The 18100-nt window shown below is 55.8% G+C and overlaps 2 protein-coding genes across 5 annotated transcripts in view; both read left to right on the forward strand.

Moving 5' to 3' along the window:
- The first annotated feature begins 344 nt into the window (after positions 1–344).
- On the forward strand, positions 345–4642 carry AS3MT (arsenite methyltransferase). 4 transcript variants are annotated; one of them, XM_054206822.1, is made up of 11 exons: positions 345–438; positions 807–847; positions 1364–1491; positions 1600–1750; positions 1823–1959; positions 2262–2331; positions 2567–2648; positions 2735–2866; positions 2989–3131; positions 3411–3545; positions 4441–4642. In XM_054206822.1, coding segments are annotated over exons 1-11 (1113 nt in total). In that variant the 5' UTR covers positions 345–437; the 3' UTR covers positions 4534–4642. The 4 variants fall into 4 exon arrangements, with proteins under 4 accessions (XP_054062797.1, XP_054062796.1, XP_054062798.1 ...); XM_054206821.1 differs by having other exon boundaries at positions 3411–3544; positions 4434–4642; XM_054206823.1 differs by lacking the exon at positions 4441–4642 and adding an exon at positions 3825–4427.
- A 4517-nt stretch (positions 4643–9159) lies between these two features.
- The window catches only part of CNNM2 (cyclin and CBS domain divalent metal cation transport mediator 2), a 120945-nt gene continuing 112004 nt past the window's right edge, over positions 9160–18100 (forward strand). Inside the window, exon 1 of the mRNA XM_054204809.1 lies at positions 9160–10747. Within this exon, the coding sequence (XP_054060784.1) occupies positions 9160–10747 (1588 nt within the window). The remainder of the gene's footprint in view (positions 10748–18100) is intronic.

The following is an 18100-nucleotide window of genomic DNA, read 5'->3' on the forward strand; positions in this document are numbered from 1 at the left end:
AGTCCCGTGCCGTGCAGGGGCCAGAGCACCTGCGCTTGGGGCAAGCAGGGGCAGGGCTGTGCCAGGGGGGTGCGGAGCTGCTGGGGATGGGGAGGCAGCAGGGTGGGTGGCTTTTTGGGGGTGCGGGTGCAGGTTCGGACCGTGGGTAACGGCAGCGTCACCCCAGTGGGAGCGGGGCCAGCTTCCCCCCACGCCGTGCCTGGGGCCATGCGGGGCGGCGCGGGGGGCCGGGGCCGGGCAGGGGGCCGGGGCGGCGGAAGGTGCCGGGACGGCGGAGGGGGCCGGGGCGGCGCGGGCTCCCGGGACGGTGGAAGGTGCCGGGACGGCGGAGGGTCCCGGGACGGCGGAGGGTGCCGGGGCGGAGCGTGTCCCGGGGCGGAGCGTGTCCCGGGGCGGTCAGAGGGCGGCCGCGGCGCAGCAGCCGGAGGCGGCGAGGCAGTACGGCAGCCCGGGGCCCCTGCTGCGGGGTGCTGGGGTCTCCCCGGGGGCACCCCTGGGGCCAGGGCTCTCGGCAAAGCGGGGGGGCGGGGGAAGGATTTGCCCTGCGGCGAAGTTTTTGGGGGATCGTGTCTCCAGGGCACCTGGGGATATTGGGGAGGGGGGATACTGTCATGTGCCCCCAGGAGCATCCCACTGGGCTGCAAGTTTTTTTTGGGGGGGTGTGTCTCTCTCGGGGCGGGGGGGGGAGGCAAAAAGAGTTCCTGTATTTGAGGGAAGAGGGGGAGGTTTAGGGCCTTCGGGAGGGCCTGGCGTAGTGCCCATCGCTGTGGCGTCGGGCCCCAGCCCCGCGTTCGTTCCCGTTGCAGTGGCAGCCCCCTGCGGAGAGCAGATCCACCGGGAGGTGCAGGTGAGGGGCGCGGGGGGGAGCTGGCGGAGGGACGGGGTGGCTGGCTGGCCCCCCCCGGCTGAGCCCAGGCTGCCCATGGAAGCCCGCTGCCGTCAGAGGACAAAGCTCATTTCGGGGCCCAGATAAAAACATTAGCTGCAGTCGGCTGCTTTGCTCCAGTTTCCTGCAGGGATGGGGGGACTGGGGAGCCCCACATTTCCCTGCCTTCATTCCCTGCGCCCCCTTCAGCTGGGGAAATGGGGGCTGCAGCCTGCGAAGTTACTGCAAATGGGAATTAAATCCCTACTGCACAGACATGTCTGTGAACGCAAGCGAGGGGAGCTGGGGAGGAGGGGGGCAAAGGGACACTTGATGTTAGCCTAATTTTCACCTGGGTGCAAATGAGAGCGCTAATGCTGGAGGGCACCGGGGGCACATACCAGCTGAGTGCAGGCATGGACCTAACGTTTTGGTGCATGGAGAGCTTCTGGGGCACAGCTTGCCATAGTTTGGTGGCCTCTGTCCTTCCCATCTCAGGATTACTATGGCAAAAGGCTGCAGAAGTCGGCGGACCTGAAGACCAATGCGTGCATCACCTTGGCCAGGCCCCTTCCCAAGGCGGTGAGAGATGCTCTGGAGAATGTCCACGAGGAGGTGGTGGCCAGGTAAACCGCGGGGTCTCCCCTCTGCTGCTGCCTCCCCATGGGCTGCAGCCCCCCGGACCCCCGTACCGTGGGGGCAACTCCATCTGGCTCAGCTCAGCATCCCCCCAGGTACTATGGCTGCGGTCTGGTGATCCCCGAGTGCCTGACGTCGTGCCGGATCCTGGACCTGGGCAGCGGCAGCGGCAGAGACTGCTACCTGCTGAGCCAGATGGTTGGGGAGTGGGGCCATGTCACCGGGATAGACATGACTGAGGGCCAGGTATGGCGCGGAGCCAGGGCTTCCCCTCGTCCCCCCAGCATCCCCCCACCACCGTTCCCTTCCTCCTCCCAGGTTGAGGTGGCGAAGAAGCACATTGCCTACCACATGGACAAGTTTGGCTACAAAAAGCCAAATGTGGAGTTCCTTCAGGGATACATGGAGAAGCTGAGTGATGCCGGGCTGGCTGACGAGAGCTACGATATTATCATGTAGGTACCGTGTAGGGCACTGCCACCCCCAGTTCTGCTGTTGCCAGGGGCCATGGGCTGGCGTCCAGGTCTACATCCCAATGGGTCACTCGCTTCAGGAGCACACATTAGGAAAGGAAAAATCCCAAGGCAGAGTCTAGGATAGAGCTTGGGAATATAGAAACTGCCCTTTTCATGGTCAAGTTGCCATCTCCAAATCCTGCATGAAGCAATGGGACGTGCAGCAGCCGGTGGAATTGCAGCAGCCCGTGGTGGTGAGCATATGAGAGGGCGCAAATGAGCCTCGGTCTTCTCCACCCCAGCTCCAACTGTGTGATCAACCTCGCTCCCGACAAGAGGGCCGTGCTGCGAGAGGCCTACCGTGTGCTGAAGGTAATGCCAGGGCTGGCGCCTGCGGCAGGAGCAAAGCAGGGTTGGAGTGGCCCTGCCATTGGGGTCCTGGTGGGATGCAGAAAACGGGATCCAACAAGGCTGGGATGCAGGATGGGGCCAGGGGACACCTCTGCAGAGGGTCCAGAGCAGGGTAGCACTGGGGGTTGCCCATTCTCCCTGCACCTTTTGTCCTGTTGCTTCTCGGGGTCTCCCTTCACTCCTCGCTGCCTTCCAGCCTGGGGGAGAGATGTACTTCAGTGACGTCTACGCCAACCAGCGCCTGAGCGAGTCTGTCCGGAAGCACAGGGTGCTGTGGGGTGCGTAGGTCTCTGGGATGAGGGTGGCATGGGATGGGGGGACTGAACCTTTGCCACCATCATCGGTGTCTGCTGTCTCATGCCAGGGGAGTGCCTGGCGGGAGCCCTGTACTGGAGAGACCTGTACAGCATCGCCGAGGAGGTGGGGTTCAGCCCCCCGTGCCTCGTCACTGCCAGCCCCATCACCATCGGCGACAAGGAGCTGGAGGATGTCATCGGTGAGGGTCTGACCAGGGACCGTCAGCTCTGGGCAGATGTGGGGAGCTGTGCTGGGATCCCAGGCTCTGATGGTTCCCAATCTGGGTGCTCGGTCCCCAACCCACCATGCTCTCTCTTGCAGGTGACTGCCGCTTTGTCTCTGCCACTTTCCGCCTGTTCAAGGTGCCGGGTAGTAGCCGGGCTGGGCCAGGACAGGTCATCTACAATGGTGGGATCGTGGGGCACGAGCGAGAACTGGTGTTTGACGCCAACTTCACCTTCAAGGTACGGGGTAAGGGTCCCCGGGATATCAAGCAGTCCTGGTCTGTAGGGCTGGGGCTGGGGCAGCCAAACCCATGCATTGCATTGGGGTGGAGGTGGGAGCAGGACATCCGTGGTGGCTTCACAAGGGGGTTTGGAGCCAGCTGCTTGGTTGTTGTGGGTGTTTCTCAAGGTTTTGGGAAACCTTGCTTTTGCCCGCCACCCACTGTCTGACTAGGTGGCTGGAGTCCCCTGGGCTGTGTATCCTGGACCCCAGCCCTGTGCCTGTCCCTCTGTCCCCAGGAAGGAGAGGTGGTGGATGTGGATGCTGAGATGGCTGCGATCTTGCGGAGCTCTAGGTTTGCTGAGGAATTCCTGATCCGAGCTGGCGGGGCCAACACTACCGCACCACAGGGCTGCTGTCCCAAGGGGGTGAAGGTTGGTAGCAGGCAGCTCCATGGCTGGGTTCAGGGATGAGGACATGGTGTCGTGTGCCATCAACAGTTGCCCTGGGGTATCAGCAGGGCTATGGCATGACACCAAGAGACCAGAGTCCTTCTGGGCCAAGCAGAAGCCCATGAGGCACCAAAGGTGGTGCCTGGTGCCTGAGTTTGGGCAACTGCACCCCAGCATAGGTTGCAGCCCTCCAAAGACCGGGGGCGGGTGTCTGCTCTAACCACCAGGCATGAGAACCCCTTCCTCCCCCAACATGTCCAGGGGGGCTGCCGAGGCTGACAGCTGGACCTGCTTAATCCCTTCTCCAGGAGATGGCTGGGGAGAGCCTTTCCCAGGGAGGTGATGCCCCGTCCCTGTGGCTCCTTCTTCCCCTCGCTCTCCCAGCACCTCCCAGCTGCTGATGTGAGCTCGGCCCTGGCTGCCAGCCCTGACCCTGCAGCACAAAGCACCTCTATCTGCTGGAAGCCTCTCTCCTCCTCCCCTCGGTGGTCCTTCCAGCCTGCAGATGGGCCAGGAGAGGCTGGGGAGCAGGGATCATGGGTACATGAGGGAGATAACACCCTGCAGCTGCGTGTCCCTGAAACACAACCTTGTACTTGGGGAGGGGGAGACGTTCTTGGGTCCCTGTCCAAGCAGGAGGCGTTTCACAGATAAAAGCAGAGCTCATGTCCCAGAGAAGCTCTTGGTATCCTCTTTGCGGCAGTGAAAAGCAGCTGGAGTGGCCCTGGGGCTGCCCCTCATTAGCTATGGAGGGTTTGCTTGGGCTGCCCCGCTGGCAGGGAACCAGTCGGGGGGAATACTACTTTCAGGGGGGGATACCTCTTGCTTCCCTCTGGCCTGATCCTGCCCTGGGTTGTTCTCTGCCCTCCGGGAGAAGATCTGCGATCCCTTCCAGCTGCTGGAGCAGCTGGCGGCCCCAGGTCCTGCCTGCCGTCCTGGTGGCACATGTGGTCCCTCCGGGTGCTGCTGAGTGGCGAGCGATGCCCCCGCGCCGGCAGATGCCAGCGGGGCAGGAGGATGTGTCCCCAGCAGCCTGCAGCTTCCACTGGAGAGCAAATAAACGAACGAGCTCAAATGATCGTGGCTGGGACAATGGGGCCCATGGCGTCTTGTGCTTTCCTGTTGGGGCTGGTGGGGCAGGTTGTGAGTGGTTGCAGTGAGGATGGGCAGCCATCCTGTGGGTCCCCTCGCTATGGGGCTGGGACATGGCTTGGACATGCAGGAAGGGAGGGTCTCTGTGGGAAAGGGGTCGTGGGTCCCCGCACGTGGGACAGCAGGTCTAGCGTGGGTTTGGCAGAAGCTGTGTGCTCGTGTCGAGCCCACGGAGCAGACGGAGATGTCTGCAGAAGGCAGCTTGGCAGAGCAGGGTGCGAAAGGAGGCTCTGGCGCCGCACAGGGCCTGACCTGCGGCGTGCACCCCTCCGCCTGCCTCCAACTTGAGGTCCTGGGGACCCCGCAGCGATAAGCAGCCCAGTTGCTTTTTTTCTTCTTTTGCCCTCCCCGTGCTAACCCTCCACTCGCAGGGAACCACGAGCATCCAAGAGACAAATTCCGTGCAAGCCCCCCGCAGTGGGCTGAGCAGCTCTGTAAGGCGGCTGCAAACGAGCATCTGCTGGGGGCGGTGGGCGAGAAGGACCGGTCACCTCCCGGGGCTCAGCCTGCCCTGCTTTTCCGTGAAGAACTCAACGTGGCACCCAAAGGATGCCCCTGTTAGTTGCATTCGGGACAGGGGATGCCCCAGGCGCAGCTCCCCACCCCGTTTCTCCCAGCCCCGCAGCCCGTTCCGGGAGACGGGAATTTCTCTCCTTTCCCTTGTGCGTGGCCGCTGAAGTTTCTGTTTTCCCCCGGACTCCACCTAGCGGGAAGGACCCGAGTCCTCTGCGAGGATCGCACCTGCAGGGTTTTGCGGGGAAATGCGGCGATTCTGCCGGCCGTGGCCCGCAGCGGGCGAAGAGCGAGGGGCGAGGGGCGTTTCCGAGGAGCCAGGGCATCAAGGCTGCGGTGGGAAGCGATGGGCTGCCCTCCCGCCTCCCCGTGCGGATCCCGCATGCTCCGTCCCACAGAGGCCATTTGGGAAAGGCTGGGGGCTGCTGAAAAGCAGCGGCACCCGAGCCCTTGGGTGAGTAGCTCAGCTTAGAAATGAGGGACCGTTTCCACCCCTCCTCACACACTGATTTTTTCCAGGAAGCACCAAATTTCCCCTCTCTGCCATTTAAATGGCATCTTGCTGTGGCGTGGGGGAAGGTAAAAAAGCAACCAATAAAATATTTGGGTTCAAAATGAAAAGTGGGCTAGTGCCAAGGATGGTCTGCAGTAGCTGTAGCGGTGGCTGAGGAGGGTTCAGCTGGCGGGGAGGCATTTCCAGAACATCTGGAATGAAAAGCGTCAGCAGTCAGGTAACACCCGACTGTTGCACAGAGACAGGGAATCCAGAAACAGGCGTGAAAGGCTGAGATGTTCAATAGCTCTTCTTCTCTGTTGGAAACAGAACTGCGGGATACCCCATCTTGGGTGACGTGGCTAGAAAAGGCAGTTTACCATCTGTCTCAGGGGAGATACAAGATGGTTTCTACTTGTAGATGAAGCTGTCAAATCCCTGGTAAATGTGGCTCCCAGCAAGAGCTGTTCCGGGACAAGGAGGGCTCATCAGGCCTCCAGTGTTAATTCCTGACAAAATTTGGACCATTACAAAAAAAATTATGATTGTAAAAATAATCCCAAGATTTTGAAGGACTTCTTAAGCACTGTGGACTGCTTAAGCTGCCCACTGCAACCAGCAAATTAGGGGAGCAATTAATTCACAATTTAGAGATTAAACATATAAAAATGCCTATAAATATGGTTTCCTGGAAAGTTACCTTGCCAGCCTGTCCTTTTGGCTTTGGGCAAGACCATGAGTCTGGCCTACTGGGTGTACAAAAATTTGTAAATTGTTGGGTTTAGAGCCATACTGTGATTTAAAAAATAATCCTTGGTGTTATCTGGAGTCATCAGGGCATGTATTAGCTGGCTTCAGGTAAGGGTCCCTGGCAGACCAGCCTTTGGGAGTCTGAAATTGTGTGGAAGGACCTCACTGGTGGGACCTTGGGAAGGACCTGCTGAAAACGCAACCAAGATGCTGTTTAATCCCAGCCCGGCATAGCCCTCTTCTGCAATTACTTGAAATGACTTTCTCAAAGTCCCCAAACAGCCCATCCCAGGAGGTTTGCGGCAATTAGCTCCTGCTATCAAAGAGAGCCTCCCCAGAGCTAACGGAAGAGCAGATGGGGCGGGGGTGGTGGTGGTGGTGGTGTTCCTACCTGCAGACCCCTTCATTAAAAACACATGAGTCCCTGCCGTGGCCTTTCAACTTGCCTGGGGAGACGGGCGCCCACAGCGAGGTCCCCCCCTTGCATGCATACGGAAAAAGGCCACAGCTAAATGCCACTGTATTTGCATAGCACTGTTTTTTTCCAAATTCTCAGCGTTTCTGGGAGGAAGCAGCTAATAAGACTTGACTTTGATTATGAACATTAGAGCGGGAGTTCTGTAGATGTGGGGGTGTCCTTGCCTGGCTTTGCTTGTGTCTGCACAGCCTTGGGATTTTTTAGCCCCCAAGCCATGAAAAGAGGAGGTCCTGCAACACTGTCCCACGTGAGGAACCCCAAAACAATCTGTCCAACACCGGCCTGGGTGTTTTGGTGATTGCAGAGATAGAAGGGCCAAATCCCCTGCTCTGGAGCATCGGTGTTCTCCCTGTGCAGGCAGGGAGGGTGCTGTGGGGCAGGAACCAGAAGTTGCGGTGCTCTGGTTCACCGCAAGGTGAAAAAGGAGTGATCCCCCATCCCTGCTCACTGTGGTTAGCAGGGAGTCACCTGCATCAGGGAAGTCACGAGCATCAGGGATGCTTGGAGGCATCTGACACCTCCCTGGGGGAACAGACCTGCAGAACTGCCCCAGGATGAGCTGAATGAGGTTTGGGATCAGGAACAATTCCTGGCTACAGCCCCCAGGGCACTGTGCTGTGCTCCCCGCCATATCGGGCTGTCCTGTGCAATCCTCTACTCTCCCATTTTCCACGCACTTAAATGGAGGGGAGGCTGGTTTACCTCCTCTGAACCCAAAATGCGACGTCAGCCACCGTGAGCCATACTGGATGCCCTGAGAGATGTTCGTCCCTGTCTGTCTGGGATGCCAAACTGTATCCATTGCTCATGGCTGATGGAAAGCGGAGTGACGATGGCTGGGCCGTGGGGCATTTGGGATGGCGGCACCGCAGCTGAGGCCTCGGAAGCAGCCGGCTCTCAGGGTGGTGGGACGTAACCACACACTGAAATTACAGGTCTGTTCCCGAATCAGGGCCCACCAGCCCTCTGCCCCCCCGGGCGGGACAGACCAGGGGAGTGCACTGAGAGCCCGGGGGAGCTTCGGCTGTCCCCGGTGGGAGCTCCAGGGCCCTGTCCCCACTTCCACCGACCCTATTTGACCAGGCTCGAGGTGCCCCGGGGGGCTGAGCAAAAGGCGGAGATGAGGGAGTGGAGTGCGGCTCATCCATATTTAATATTTAATATTTAATATTTAATATTTAGTGTTCAATTTCGACAAAGCCGAGGAGATGCTGAGGAGATGCCGCGGCGCGGGGTGGGCTGCCCGGCGGGGCGGAGGGTGCCCGGGGGGGTCCGGTGCGCGGCGGCTGAGTCTTTAATTCGTTGCCGTGTACGGCGCCGGCGGCGGCTCGGGGCACAGCGGGGAGCGGGCGCGGCCGGACGGTGCCGGGAGACCCGCCGCCCCCGGCCGCCAGCAGCCCCGGCGCCGAGGACGGTGCCGCAGGGCAGGGCGCAGGCGGGAGGGCGAGGGGATGTTCCCCGCCGGGCCGGGCCGGGCCGCGCCATACGGGGCCGCCAGGGGGCGCTGCGCGACCGCCGACCGGTGCGGCGAGGTAGCGTGGGGGGTACGATAAGGGGCGGCACGGCGGGGGGCGAGCGAGGCGGCGGGGTCCCGGAGAGCGACAGCTGCAGCGGGCCGGGCAGGGGTGGCGGGGGGAGTGCGGGCCCGTCCAGGCCCGTCCCGGCCCGGCCCGTCCGCCCCGTCCCCGGGCGCAGGGGCTCGCGGGCCGCCCCGCCGAGCGCCGCACGCGCCATTCCCGGCCCGCCGGGCCGCACCGAGCCCCCATTGGTCGCGCCCCTCCCAAGCCCCGCCCCGCCGGCCCCGAAACCCCGTCGCCATTGGCCGCGGCGGCGCGGCTGGCCCCGCCCCCGCCCGCCTGGCGTACACACCGGAGTCACGCGCCCCGCGGTCCGGGGAGGCGGTGGCGGGCGTCGGGGCGGGGCCGAGCCGCCATTGGCGGGGGGACGGGCGCTGATTGGCGGCGGGCGGCGCCGGGCCCGCCCCCGCCAGGCGGGCGGGGAGGGGCGGGGAGGGCAGCGGCTTGAGGCGGCGCTCGGCTCGGCCCGGCCCGGCAGTCGCCGCCTGTCGGGTCCCGCGGGCAGCCGTGCCTGCCGCCTCGCCCGCCGCCGCCGCCGCGCCCGCCACCGCCGCCGCCGCCGGGGGAGCCGGGGCACGCCGCAGGCGCCGCGCGGCGATGTGGGGCCGCGGCGGCGCCGAGCCCTGACTAAAGATGGCCGCGCTGCCCGGTGGGAACATGGCGGGGGGCGGCCGGGGGGCGCGGGTGGTGGTGCTGCTGCTGCTGCTCGGCGGCTGCCTGGGCCGGCGGCCCCCGGGCGCCGCCGCCGCCGCACCGCCTGCCGCTGCCGCCGTCGTCCCCCCGCCCTCGGCGGCGGCGGAGGAGACGGTGATCATCGGCCTGCGGCTGGAGGACACGGACGACGTCTCCTTCATGGAGGGGGGCGCGCTGCGGGTGAGCGAGCGGACGCGGGTGAAGCTGCGGGTCTACGGGCAGAACATCAACAACGAGACCTGGTCGCGCATCGCCTTCACGGAGCACGAGCGGCGGCGGGGCGGGCGGGCGGCGGCGGGGGCGGCGGGGCGCGGCGGCGGCAGCGGGGGCGGCGGCGGCGGCGGGGCGGGCGGCGGCGCCCCGCAGCGCTGCGGCATCCGCACCTCGGACATCATCATCCTGCCGCACATCGTGCTCAACCGCCGCACCTCCGGCATCATCGAGATCGAGATCAAGCCCCTGCGCAAGACGGAGAAGAGCAAGTCCTACTACCTGTGCACCTCCGTCTCGGCCCCCGCCGCCGCCGCCCTGGGGCCCGGGGCCGCCGGAGGGCTGGCGGGTGCCGAGGGGCCGGCCGGGCCCCCGCCCTGGGGAGAGACCACCTGGATCTACCACGACGGCGAGGACACCAAGATGATTGTGGGCGAGGAGAAGAAGTTCCTGCTGCCTTTCTGGCTGCAGGTCATCTTCATCTCGCTCCTCCTCTGCCTCTCGGGCATGTTCAGCGGCCTCAACCTGGGCCTCATGGCCTTGGACCCCATGGAGCTGCGCATCGTGCAGAACTGCGGCACGGACAAAGAGAAGAATTACGCCAAGCGCATCGAGCCCGTGCGCCGCCAGGGCAACTACCTGCTCTGCTCCCTCCTGCTGGGCAATGTCCTTGTCAACACCACGCTTACCATCCTGCTGGACGACATCGCCGGCTCCGGGCTGGTGGCCGTGGTGGTCTCCACCATCGGTATCGTCATCTTCGGCGAGATCGTGCCGCAGGCCATTTGCTCTCGGCACGGTCTGGCCGTGGGCGCCAACACCATCTTCCTCACCAAGTTTTTCATGATGATGACCTTCCCGGCCTCCTACCCTGTCAGCAAGTTGCTGGACTGTGTCCTGGGTCAGGAGATCGGCACGGTCTATAACCGTGAGAAGTTGTTGGAGATGCTGCGGGTCACCGACCCTTATAACGATCTAGTCAAGGAGGAGCTCAACATTATCCAAGGAGCCCTGGAGCTGCGCACCAAGACTGTGGAGGACGTGATGACTCCCCTCCGAGACTGCTTTATGATCGCCGCCGAGGCAGTGCTCGACTTCAACACTATGTCCGAGATCATGGAGAGTGGTTATACCCGCATCCCTGTTTTTGAGGGTGACCGCTCCAACATCGTGGACCTGCTCTTCGTTAAGGACCTGGCTTTTGTGGACCCCGATGACTGCACTCCCCTCAAGACCATCACCCGCTTCTACAACCATCCACTTCACTTTGTCTTCAATGACACCAAGCTTGATGCCATGCTGGAGGAGTTCAAGAAAGGTGGGCTCATGCCTGTGGTGGGGGTGCAGGGGTGGGTGCTGCTGGGTGGTGGTCAGCATCTACCTTCTTGAGGTGAGGGAACTCTGCAGAGTGGCCTCCTGGGTTCCTGCTCGCAGAGGGGTTTGGGAAGGTGCATTCAGGACAGAGAACGGCCAGTTTTTAGGCATCTGCCTGTTCCCTGGGCCAGAAAGCTGATACGCGGCTGGTATGTGCCCCTGGCCTCTTTTCCCCACTGCCCTGGGATGTGTGTGTGGGCAGGGTGCCAAGCAAGGTTGTTTTCTTTCTTGCTTTTTCCACTCATCTATCCGTTATAGTGAGAACCGCTGACGGGAATCCGCGCCCGTTACTTGGCCGTGTCTTCTCGGTGCTTTTTCAGCTGGGCTGACGGTGAGGAGCGGGGTGGGCGGCTCGGGTCGGTCACCCGTATCTTTCAGGCTTAGTGCGCACACACGTGCTGAGATAAACAAGGCGTTTTAGCTCCATTCATAGGCTCAGCCGGCTGACCTCACCTCTGTGCTCGCCTTCCAGTTAATTTTGATTGACGCTTTGATCTTGCAACTCATAAATAGTTTCGGGGTATTAAAATACGTTTGAAAGCACCTGTCGGTGCTGCGCTTCGGAGTTACAGGTCTTTTTCCCTAGGCTTCCCTCTGCCCGCAGGACCACAGGCTCAGCAAAGACGTGACCCTTTCTCCCTCTCCGGTGTAGTGTGCATATTAATTGCATCAGAATGGGACTGAGGCTTTCCAGACCTGTCCTAATTGTAGGAGGTGTTGACCTGACTGATGTATCTTAGTTCTTGCTGGAAGCTGTTGCTTATGACTAAGGAAAAAACTTTTTTTTTTTTTTTTCTGCCTTTTTGAATCTGTGCTCTCAGCAGGTCAGATAATAATAATGCTGTCTGGCCTGTGCAGGGAGGTGCTTTCAAAGACATAGTTAAGTGAAATTTCAAACAGATTGGATGTGTGGACTCCCGTGCTGGAAAACTGAAGGCAGCGGGAATGCTACGGAGCTCGTCGTACCCGGGGAGATCTGATCCAAGTGCCGCCGAGCAGCTCAGTCCCCAGGAGACGATCTGTCTGTACAGCCGCACTGACCCCACAGTTCAGCTAATGGGGGATACTTGAGTTCACCTTTATCAACTGCAAAAGTTGCCTGGAGAAGAACTTTGTAAATTGATGAGTGGTCTTTCTAGGTCACAAATTTAAATTACCACTTAAATTTTAGGTGCTGTTTTGTCCACGTGCTGAGCTTTGACAGCATGGCATTTGATCTCTTTCTTCCTGCTTAACTCAATTTTGGGGATTTGGAGGGTTACCCCATTGGTTTCCTCATCTTTATTCCGTTTTCATGGATAGCAGGTGAACATACTCCTGCTTTTTACTGACCAGTGCTGCAGTGGTTTTCTTTATCTCCTTCCGCTTCTGTGTAGCGATGGGGAAATGTTACTTGGGTTCAGAGCTGTTGAAGGAGAGATGAGGGAGAGCCTCCCTCGGCTGTGGGATCTGGGAAACTCAATTATGTCACTTAACTGGTGGCTGGTTAAGTTGGATTTCACCGCATGTGTGGGCGTAGGGTTGTTCTTCCCCCACCCCATTATTTGGGCTCCAGATAGCATAATGGGGTTCTTAACCTGTAGCGAGACTTGTGGGGTTTTTTTCTGGTTTTGTTTGTAGCAATGTGTCTGAGGAAATGAATATTATGTCAATTACTTTATTTGCCCTGTTTGAAAGAGATGGAATGCACTCCTGTGTGTTAACGTAGGAGTCCTTTTACTTAATAGCGGGGAGAATTAGGTGCGCGTTTTAATCCTGCAAGTGTGGCTAAGCCAGTTATGCCTCCTTACAGTTCCTGAAACTTGTGCTTAAAATAGGCTTCTTAAACATTCTCCTGCGTGGCTTGGAAGGTGCAGACCAGAGATCGCTTTCCCTGGGAGCCAGAGGACTTCCCTTGCCTGCACTAGGAGACGTCCCAGTAGCACAAGTTTAGGATGACTTCCTAACATGTGTGTTCCCTCCTGAGATCCCTGTGTCCTGGAATAGTCTCTGAAGTTGTGAATTAATTCAGGCTAGTGTGATCATACTTAAATGTTTACTCTAGAATAGCTGTGCTGGTTGGTCTGTATTGGTAAGCCCTGGTGTTAGGACCAGCTCTGTCCTAACTGCTTTCTCTTTAAAAAGTGCAGATATGGTGGAAATAAATGGCTTCCTTTGTGTCCTTTGAAGTGACTGTAAATAGCTGATAGCTTGCTTGATCTGGCATAGCGTGGTGTCTTTTGCAAGAGTTCTTCAAACTTTCTTCTTCAGAGCAACCTTGCCAAATTCCCGTGAGAATGTACAAATTAAGGGTGAGAATCAAATCGCGTTGTTACTCTCCGGTAGAGTGTTGAAAATACATAAGCTTACAGTTTTTAATCATTCCCATCCCACCACATTGACCATCTGCCGCAGGAGGCTTCCTTCACAACTCACGTATATGTCTCTCCACCCAGGTACCTGCTACCACCGTTGGGCGCAACGGGCGGCTCGTGTGATAGTGCTGTTAGTTGAATACTTCAGTTGGTTTAAGGAGAGAGGCCCGGTTTTTATTTATTTATTTTTTTTAAAGAAGTTTGGTAATTAGCTGGGTAGGTGGGGTTTTGAAGCTCACTTTTTGCACCGGAGCAAAACATTCTTAACCTGAACGCGGAATGGAGGCTTACAAGGAGGATATTAAGAGCGAAGCATGACAGAATACATGTCCTTATGCCATAGCGGAAGATGAAATGGGTAGTTCTGTACTTGTTTTGGTGCTTGGGCTGAACAGCTGGAGGATTTGGTGGTGGGCCTATTATTAATGTTTTTTACCCACAATTTCAAAATAAATATCTGTTTCACTTCTATGCTGCCAGGCAAGAAACTTAAAATTAAGAGAGAGTTGCAGCACATTCCCACTCCCTTGTCGCTTTAATCTTTTAAAGTGTGAATAAACATGATTTCTGAAGCAGTCTGCAAAAAAGCTGCTCTTCTAAAGAGCGTTGTTTACTTACAAATAATAAATAAATAGCTTTTGAAAGAGGGTCAATTTTCTATTCCCATTCACAGACGATAAACATCTACCAGCACCGTCAAATCTATTTGCCTACAAGTTGAGCAGACTGAGTGTTTAACTTGCTTGAATTTGATCATTTGACTTTAATGCAAGGAAGTGTAAGGTACCCTTTATACTGGCTTAGGAAATGACCTGCCTGACTTTGCTCGGCGCTAAGAGATCTCTCATTTGAAATCTGATGTTGGCTATTGCTCTGAAGGGGAGCAAGGCATTACCTGTTCCAGGGTTGATTTGTGTCCTGGCTCCTGAGCTGCAGCAGGGAGTGAATGAGCGACAAAGTCATTTTTGGGAAGAAGCTAATGAATTGTCTCTACTGATCTCCTTTTGCTTGTTGACAAGTGTGTGGGCTTGCTTCCCCCCCCGCCCCCCTTTTGACAGTTTTCCTAGGTCTCTGCTCAAACACTCTCTGGCACTTGCTCTTGGTGTTTTTCACAGGCAGATCTCTGCATGTGTGATCCTAAATCCAAAGCGTTCTATTTCTAGCTCCCTGCCTGCCAGAGCTGCAAGAATTCAGCTTGAAAAGCCTCATGTTGTAATACTAATATTTCAAGATTGGCCCACTTTCTATGAGCCATTGTACGGCTGCTTTCCTGGTGGCCTGGACGGCTTGGGAAGGCAGCAGTTTCTCAATCAGAGTCCTCCTTATCTGGGAACTGAGAGTCATATGTTTTGATGTTATTTATATCTGTCTCCACTATTATGTTATACTAAAAATCAGCATTAATAACCTGTTACAAAGAAGTCACAGTAACTGTGTACAGCAGTTCTGAGCTCTTGTTTATTGAATCACATGGCAGCCTTGAGAAAATTCCTAGATTCCTTATTACAATCATTGCCAACTGGACCTTAGAAGATTTTTCTTTCCTAAAAACTTTGTCAGATCTAACTTTATGATCTTCCCTTCGCGCTCTGTTGGTCGTTGTCTGTTTTTAATAGTGTGTATGTTTGTTGGCTATATTTGGTGTCGACAGAGGACCTGGAGAAAAACTTTGTCCATTTCTTTTCTAGTTCCTCTTCCCCCTCCAAAGAAAACCAAGCCCCAGCAACCTGAAACCTAAACCCCTTACTTCTGAGGGAGCAGAGTAGAATACCTAGACCTACTTACTCCTCTTTTGAGCACATGGATCCTCTTTTTTGGTAGCAGGTAGGATAGCAAGTGACTGGTAGCCCAGGGATCCAAAGTTCTGCATTGCTGTCGTTGGTCTGAGGTGGTTTTTTTCCGTTACTAGGTCACTTACCTTTTTGGTACAGCTGTAACCCAGGCTTGTAGGTGGCTGCTTTCCTCGTCTTTTTGGGTTTTATGGGTTCCCATCCTGCTGAGTCTGAGTCCAGACATCCTATGAGTAACCTTTATTTAATGGATCTGAATCACAGAGTGGTTAGGGTTAGTTTATCTAACAGGTTGTCTGTCTCCTGAGCCATTTTTCTGCGTAAGCCTGTGACTGCAGCATTACGAGAAACTGGAAGAAACCACATAAATCCCTTCTGGGATTATCGAAGGCATGTAAAAGGCCTTCTTGGAAAACAATATCATTTTCAAGGCTGCTTGACTAGCAAAAGGCACCTCCTCTGATCCTTTTGGGGAAATCCATATAAAGGCAAAGGTGTTGAGGAGGTTCAGTGTGGAGACTTTTGTGTGAAGAGAGTAGGGGAGTGGTAGGTGGGAGGGAATTTGCCACCAAGACACAGAAGACTTAGCATGATATGCCTGCGGATTTGTTCCCTGAACAAAAATTGCATGTGGGGGTGGGGGCTGCCTCGTGACAAACTGTTTCTTGGCTGTCTGACAGCACAGCACCCGCAGGTACTGCGCTGCCAAGAGCTTTGCTGGCCTTGCAGTGCTCCTGGGGGATGCGTGCTCGTTCCACTGGAGAGGAGAGGATGTGGGTTACTGCAGGCAGCCCTCCTGCTGGTATGGTAAGGGGGAGGTGTCGAGGGGAATGCATCGGAGAAATGCTCCACTTCTTCCTGGGCTTCCTGCTGCAAAGCTTTTTTTGGGACCAGGAGAAGAAGAGATGCTGCTGGAGAGCAAACAGTGCTTCTTCACCCTGGCCTTGGTGAGGAGCCCAGCTGGAGGCTCCGTTCCGCTGCTGAGAGTAGAAAGAAACATGTGGTTCAGGTGGCTGGCAGGGAGAGGAGTAAGTGAACTAAACGGCTTGAGCAGCAGAAGTTTGAATCTGATGCATGTTAGGTATGATTCTTGGATTGCTTTTTAACCGATTGCTAGCAATTCTTGTCATTCAACAAAGACAAGAAGTTGCCTTTTCCTCCCCTTAACTGTTTGCTAAGTTAGCAAATGCTTTCCTACACTGAAGCTGATGGGAGTGAATTCCACCACAAGTGAACCACGTTCCTATCTGCTTTCTCTGTGTCTGTAAAGGTTATCTGTAATAGGCACAGATGTAAACTTCAGGTCAGTCTGTGCAGCCTGCAGCATTTCATAGCCAACTTCAGAGTAGAATGGAAAGAGGCAGAATATCAACTTCTGAGCAAATTCAGTAGTGCAGGAAGATGATTAGGTAGTTTAACCATTGCGGTATTCTTCCAGGGCTGAGATTTTCTTGAGTGTCAGTATTTCTCTGCCAACGTGAGCTTCTGAGGAGCAGAACATTTTCTTGGTGAACTTCAGTTGGCTCTAAGGGTGTCATAACAATGACAGCAAATCCTCTGCAGGAATAAGTGTCTGACAAAAGCCTATGGCTGCTTAGAGAAAGTATTAGAAGAGCAAATTTATTTTGTTCCCCACAGAAGCTTACTGACCTCATCAGGCTGTGAGTTGAGAAGTTATGGAACTAAAGATACCGTCTTTATTAAGTAGCGCTAGATGCCCGTTTCTTTCTGAGAGTGTGTCTAATCAACACTGAGCCTTTGTCAGCTCTGGCACACAGACAAACAGCAATAGTGGGGTATCTTCCTGTCAGTAGCTTTGTAGTGCTGGTGGCAGAAAGGTGGATCTAAAGGTTGCATTTCTGATTAGATGTCTTCATACAGAAGTCAGAAAGGTTGGGTTTTGTTTTGGCACGCAGTGATGGCACTCTAGCTGGTGAATGAGGGAATTAGCCACTTCACACCTCATACATGTTATGAGCCCCAGTCCCCTTCCTTTTTTATCGATGGAATCATTATAGTTAGTGGGAGTATTGGAGGTGTTACTAGGTCACATAGCTTGGACCATCAGTGCCATTAGACTGTAGACAAGATCTACTCATCTTCCTGGTGTTGACTAGTGTCACGTTTTGTCTTGCTTACTTGCAGGGCAAATGTTCTAGTGCACAGGAATTAAGACCCAGAAGAATTTGAAGTCTCACTGCTTCACCTCTTCTAAACACTTTGCAATGTATGCTTAATATCAAGAGTCATAATTCAGTTTTACAGCTGCTTAGGGACCATCAAGTAGGCCTAGAGTGAACGGAGTGGCTGAGCAGTGTGTTGAATGAGTCTATGTCTCATCCTGCCATGCCTTTTCCATTAATACTTAACAAGAGCTTGCTTTTTCATTAGTTTATGTACTTCTGCAGGGTTGTGGTGCAATTGCTGGCATAGGTATACCACTTGCACTTCTAGTATTGAGTCCCTCCCAATTTCACTAATGGAGCTTGTAAAACTAGCCCTCAACACAGAGTACTCCAGTACTCTGAACCATACGCTGGTGAGCATGACCTGGCACTCTTGTTAATTTGACAAGGTCCTGAAATACAGCCTACCAGCTACAAATAGGAGTGTAAATACTTGGTGCTAATGAGCTACAGCCAACAGCACACAGCTAACAGTCCCAGATCAGGTGGTTAATCCAGCCTGGCTCCTGCCAAGGTCACTGAGTCATTTCAGAACTAGTGATGGGTTTTGTTTCACTTTTCAACAATATATAATCATAGAAAAAGAGATGCATAAATTTGTCATTAACCTTCTGGTGGAATCCACCTTTTCCCTTGGCCTAGAAATCAACATGGCCCAATAGTTGCTGGCAGAAGAAGCTATGCTGGGAATAAACTAGGGCTAAGTGTGATGGCGTACAAAGCATCTGTGAGATGCTGGTTACAGAATATAATAAAGCTGGTTACAGAACTATAAGGGGACAAGATGACCTAGTCACCCCAAGGTAGGTCTCCTTACAGAGAGGTAGGTTAGGGAAGTTAAAGGGATGGCCTGGAACAGGGAAGTTGAGAAGCCCCTTAATGTTCTAAATGGCTTTTTGTACAACGTGGGGTATTGAGGTTCTGAGTCTTCAAAACATGTTGTTAGGAGTTGAGCCAGAGGAAGTAA

The sequence above is a fragment of the Rissa tridactyla genome, chromosome 6, assembly GCF_028500815.1.
Source record: "Rissa tridactyla isolate bRisTri1 chromosome 6, bRisTri1.patW.cur.20221130, whole genome shotgun sequence".
In the NCBI taxonomy this organism is placed as follows: Eukaryota; Metazoa; Chordata; class Aves; order Charadriiformes; family Laridae; genus Rissa; species Rissa tridactyla.

Coding starts and splice junctions, on each gene's coding strand:
- AS3MT (XM_054206821.1), top strand. Junction 1,960..2,261: donor GAGAGCTACGATATTATCAT/GTAGGTACCGTG, acceptor TCTCCACCCCAG/CTCCAACTGTGTGATCAACC. Junction 3,132..3,410: donor ACGCCAACTTCACCTTCAAG/GTACGGGGTAAG, acceptor CTCTGTCCCCAG/GAAGGAGAGGTGGTGGATGT.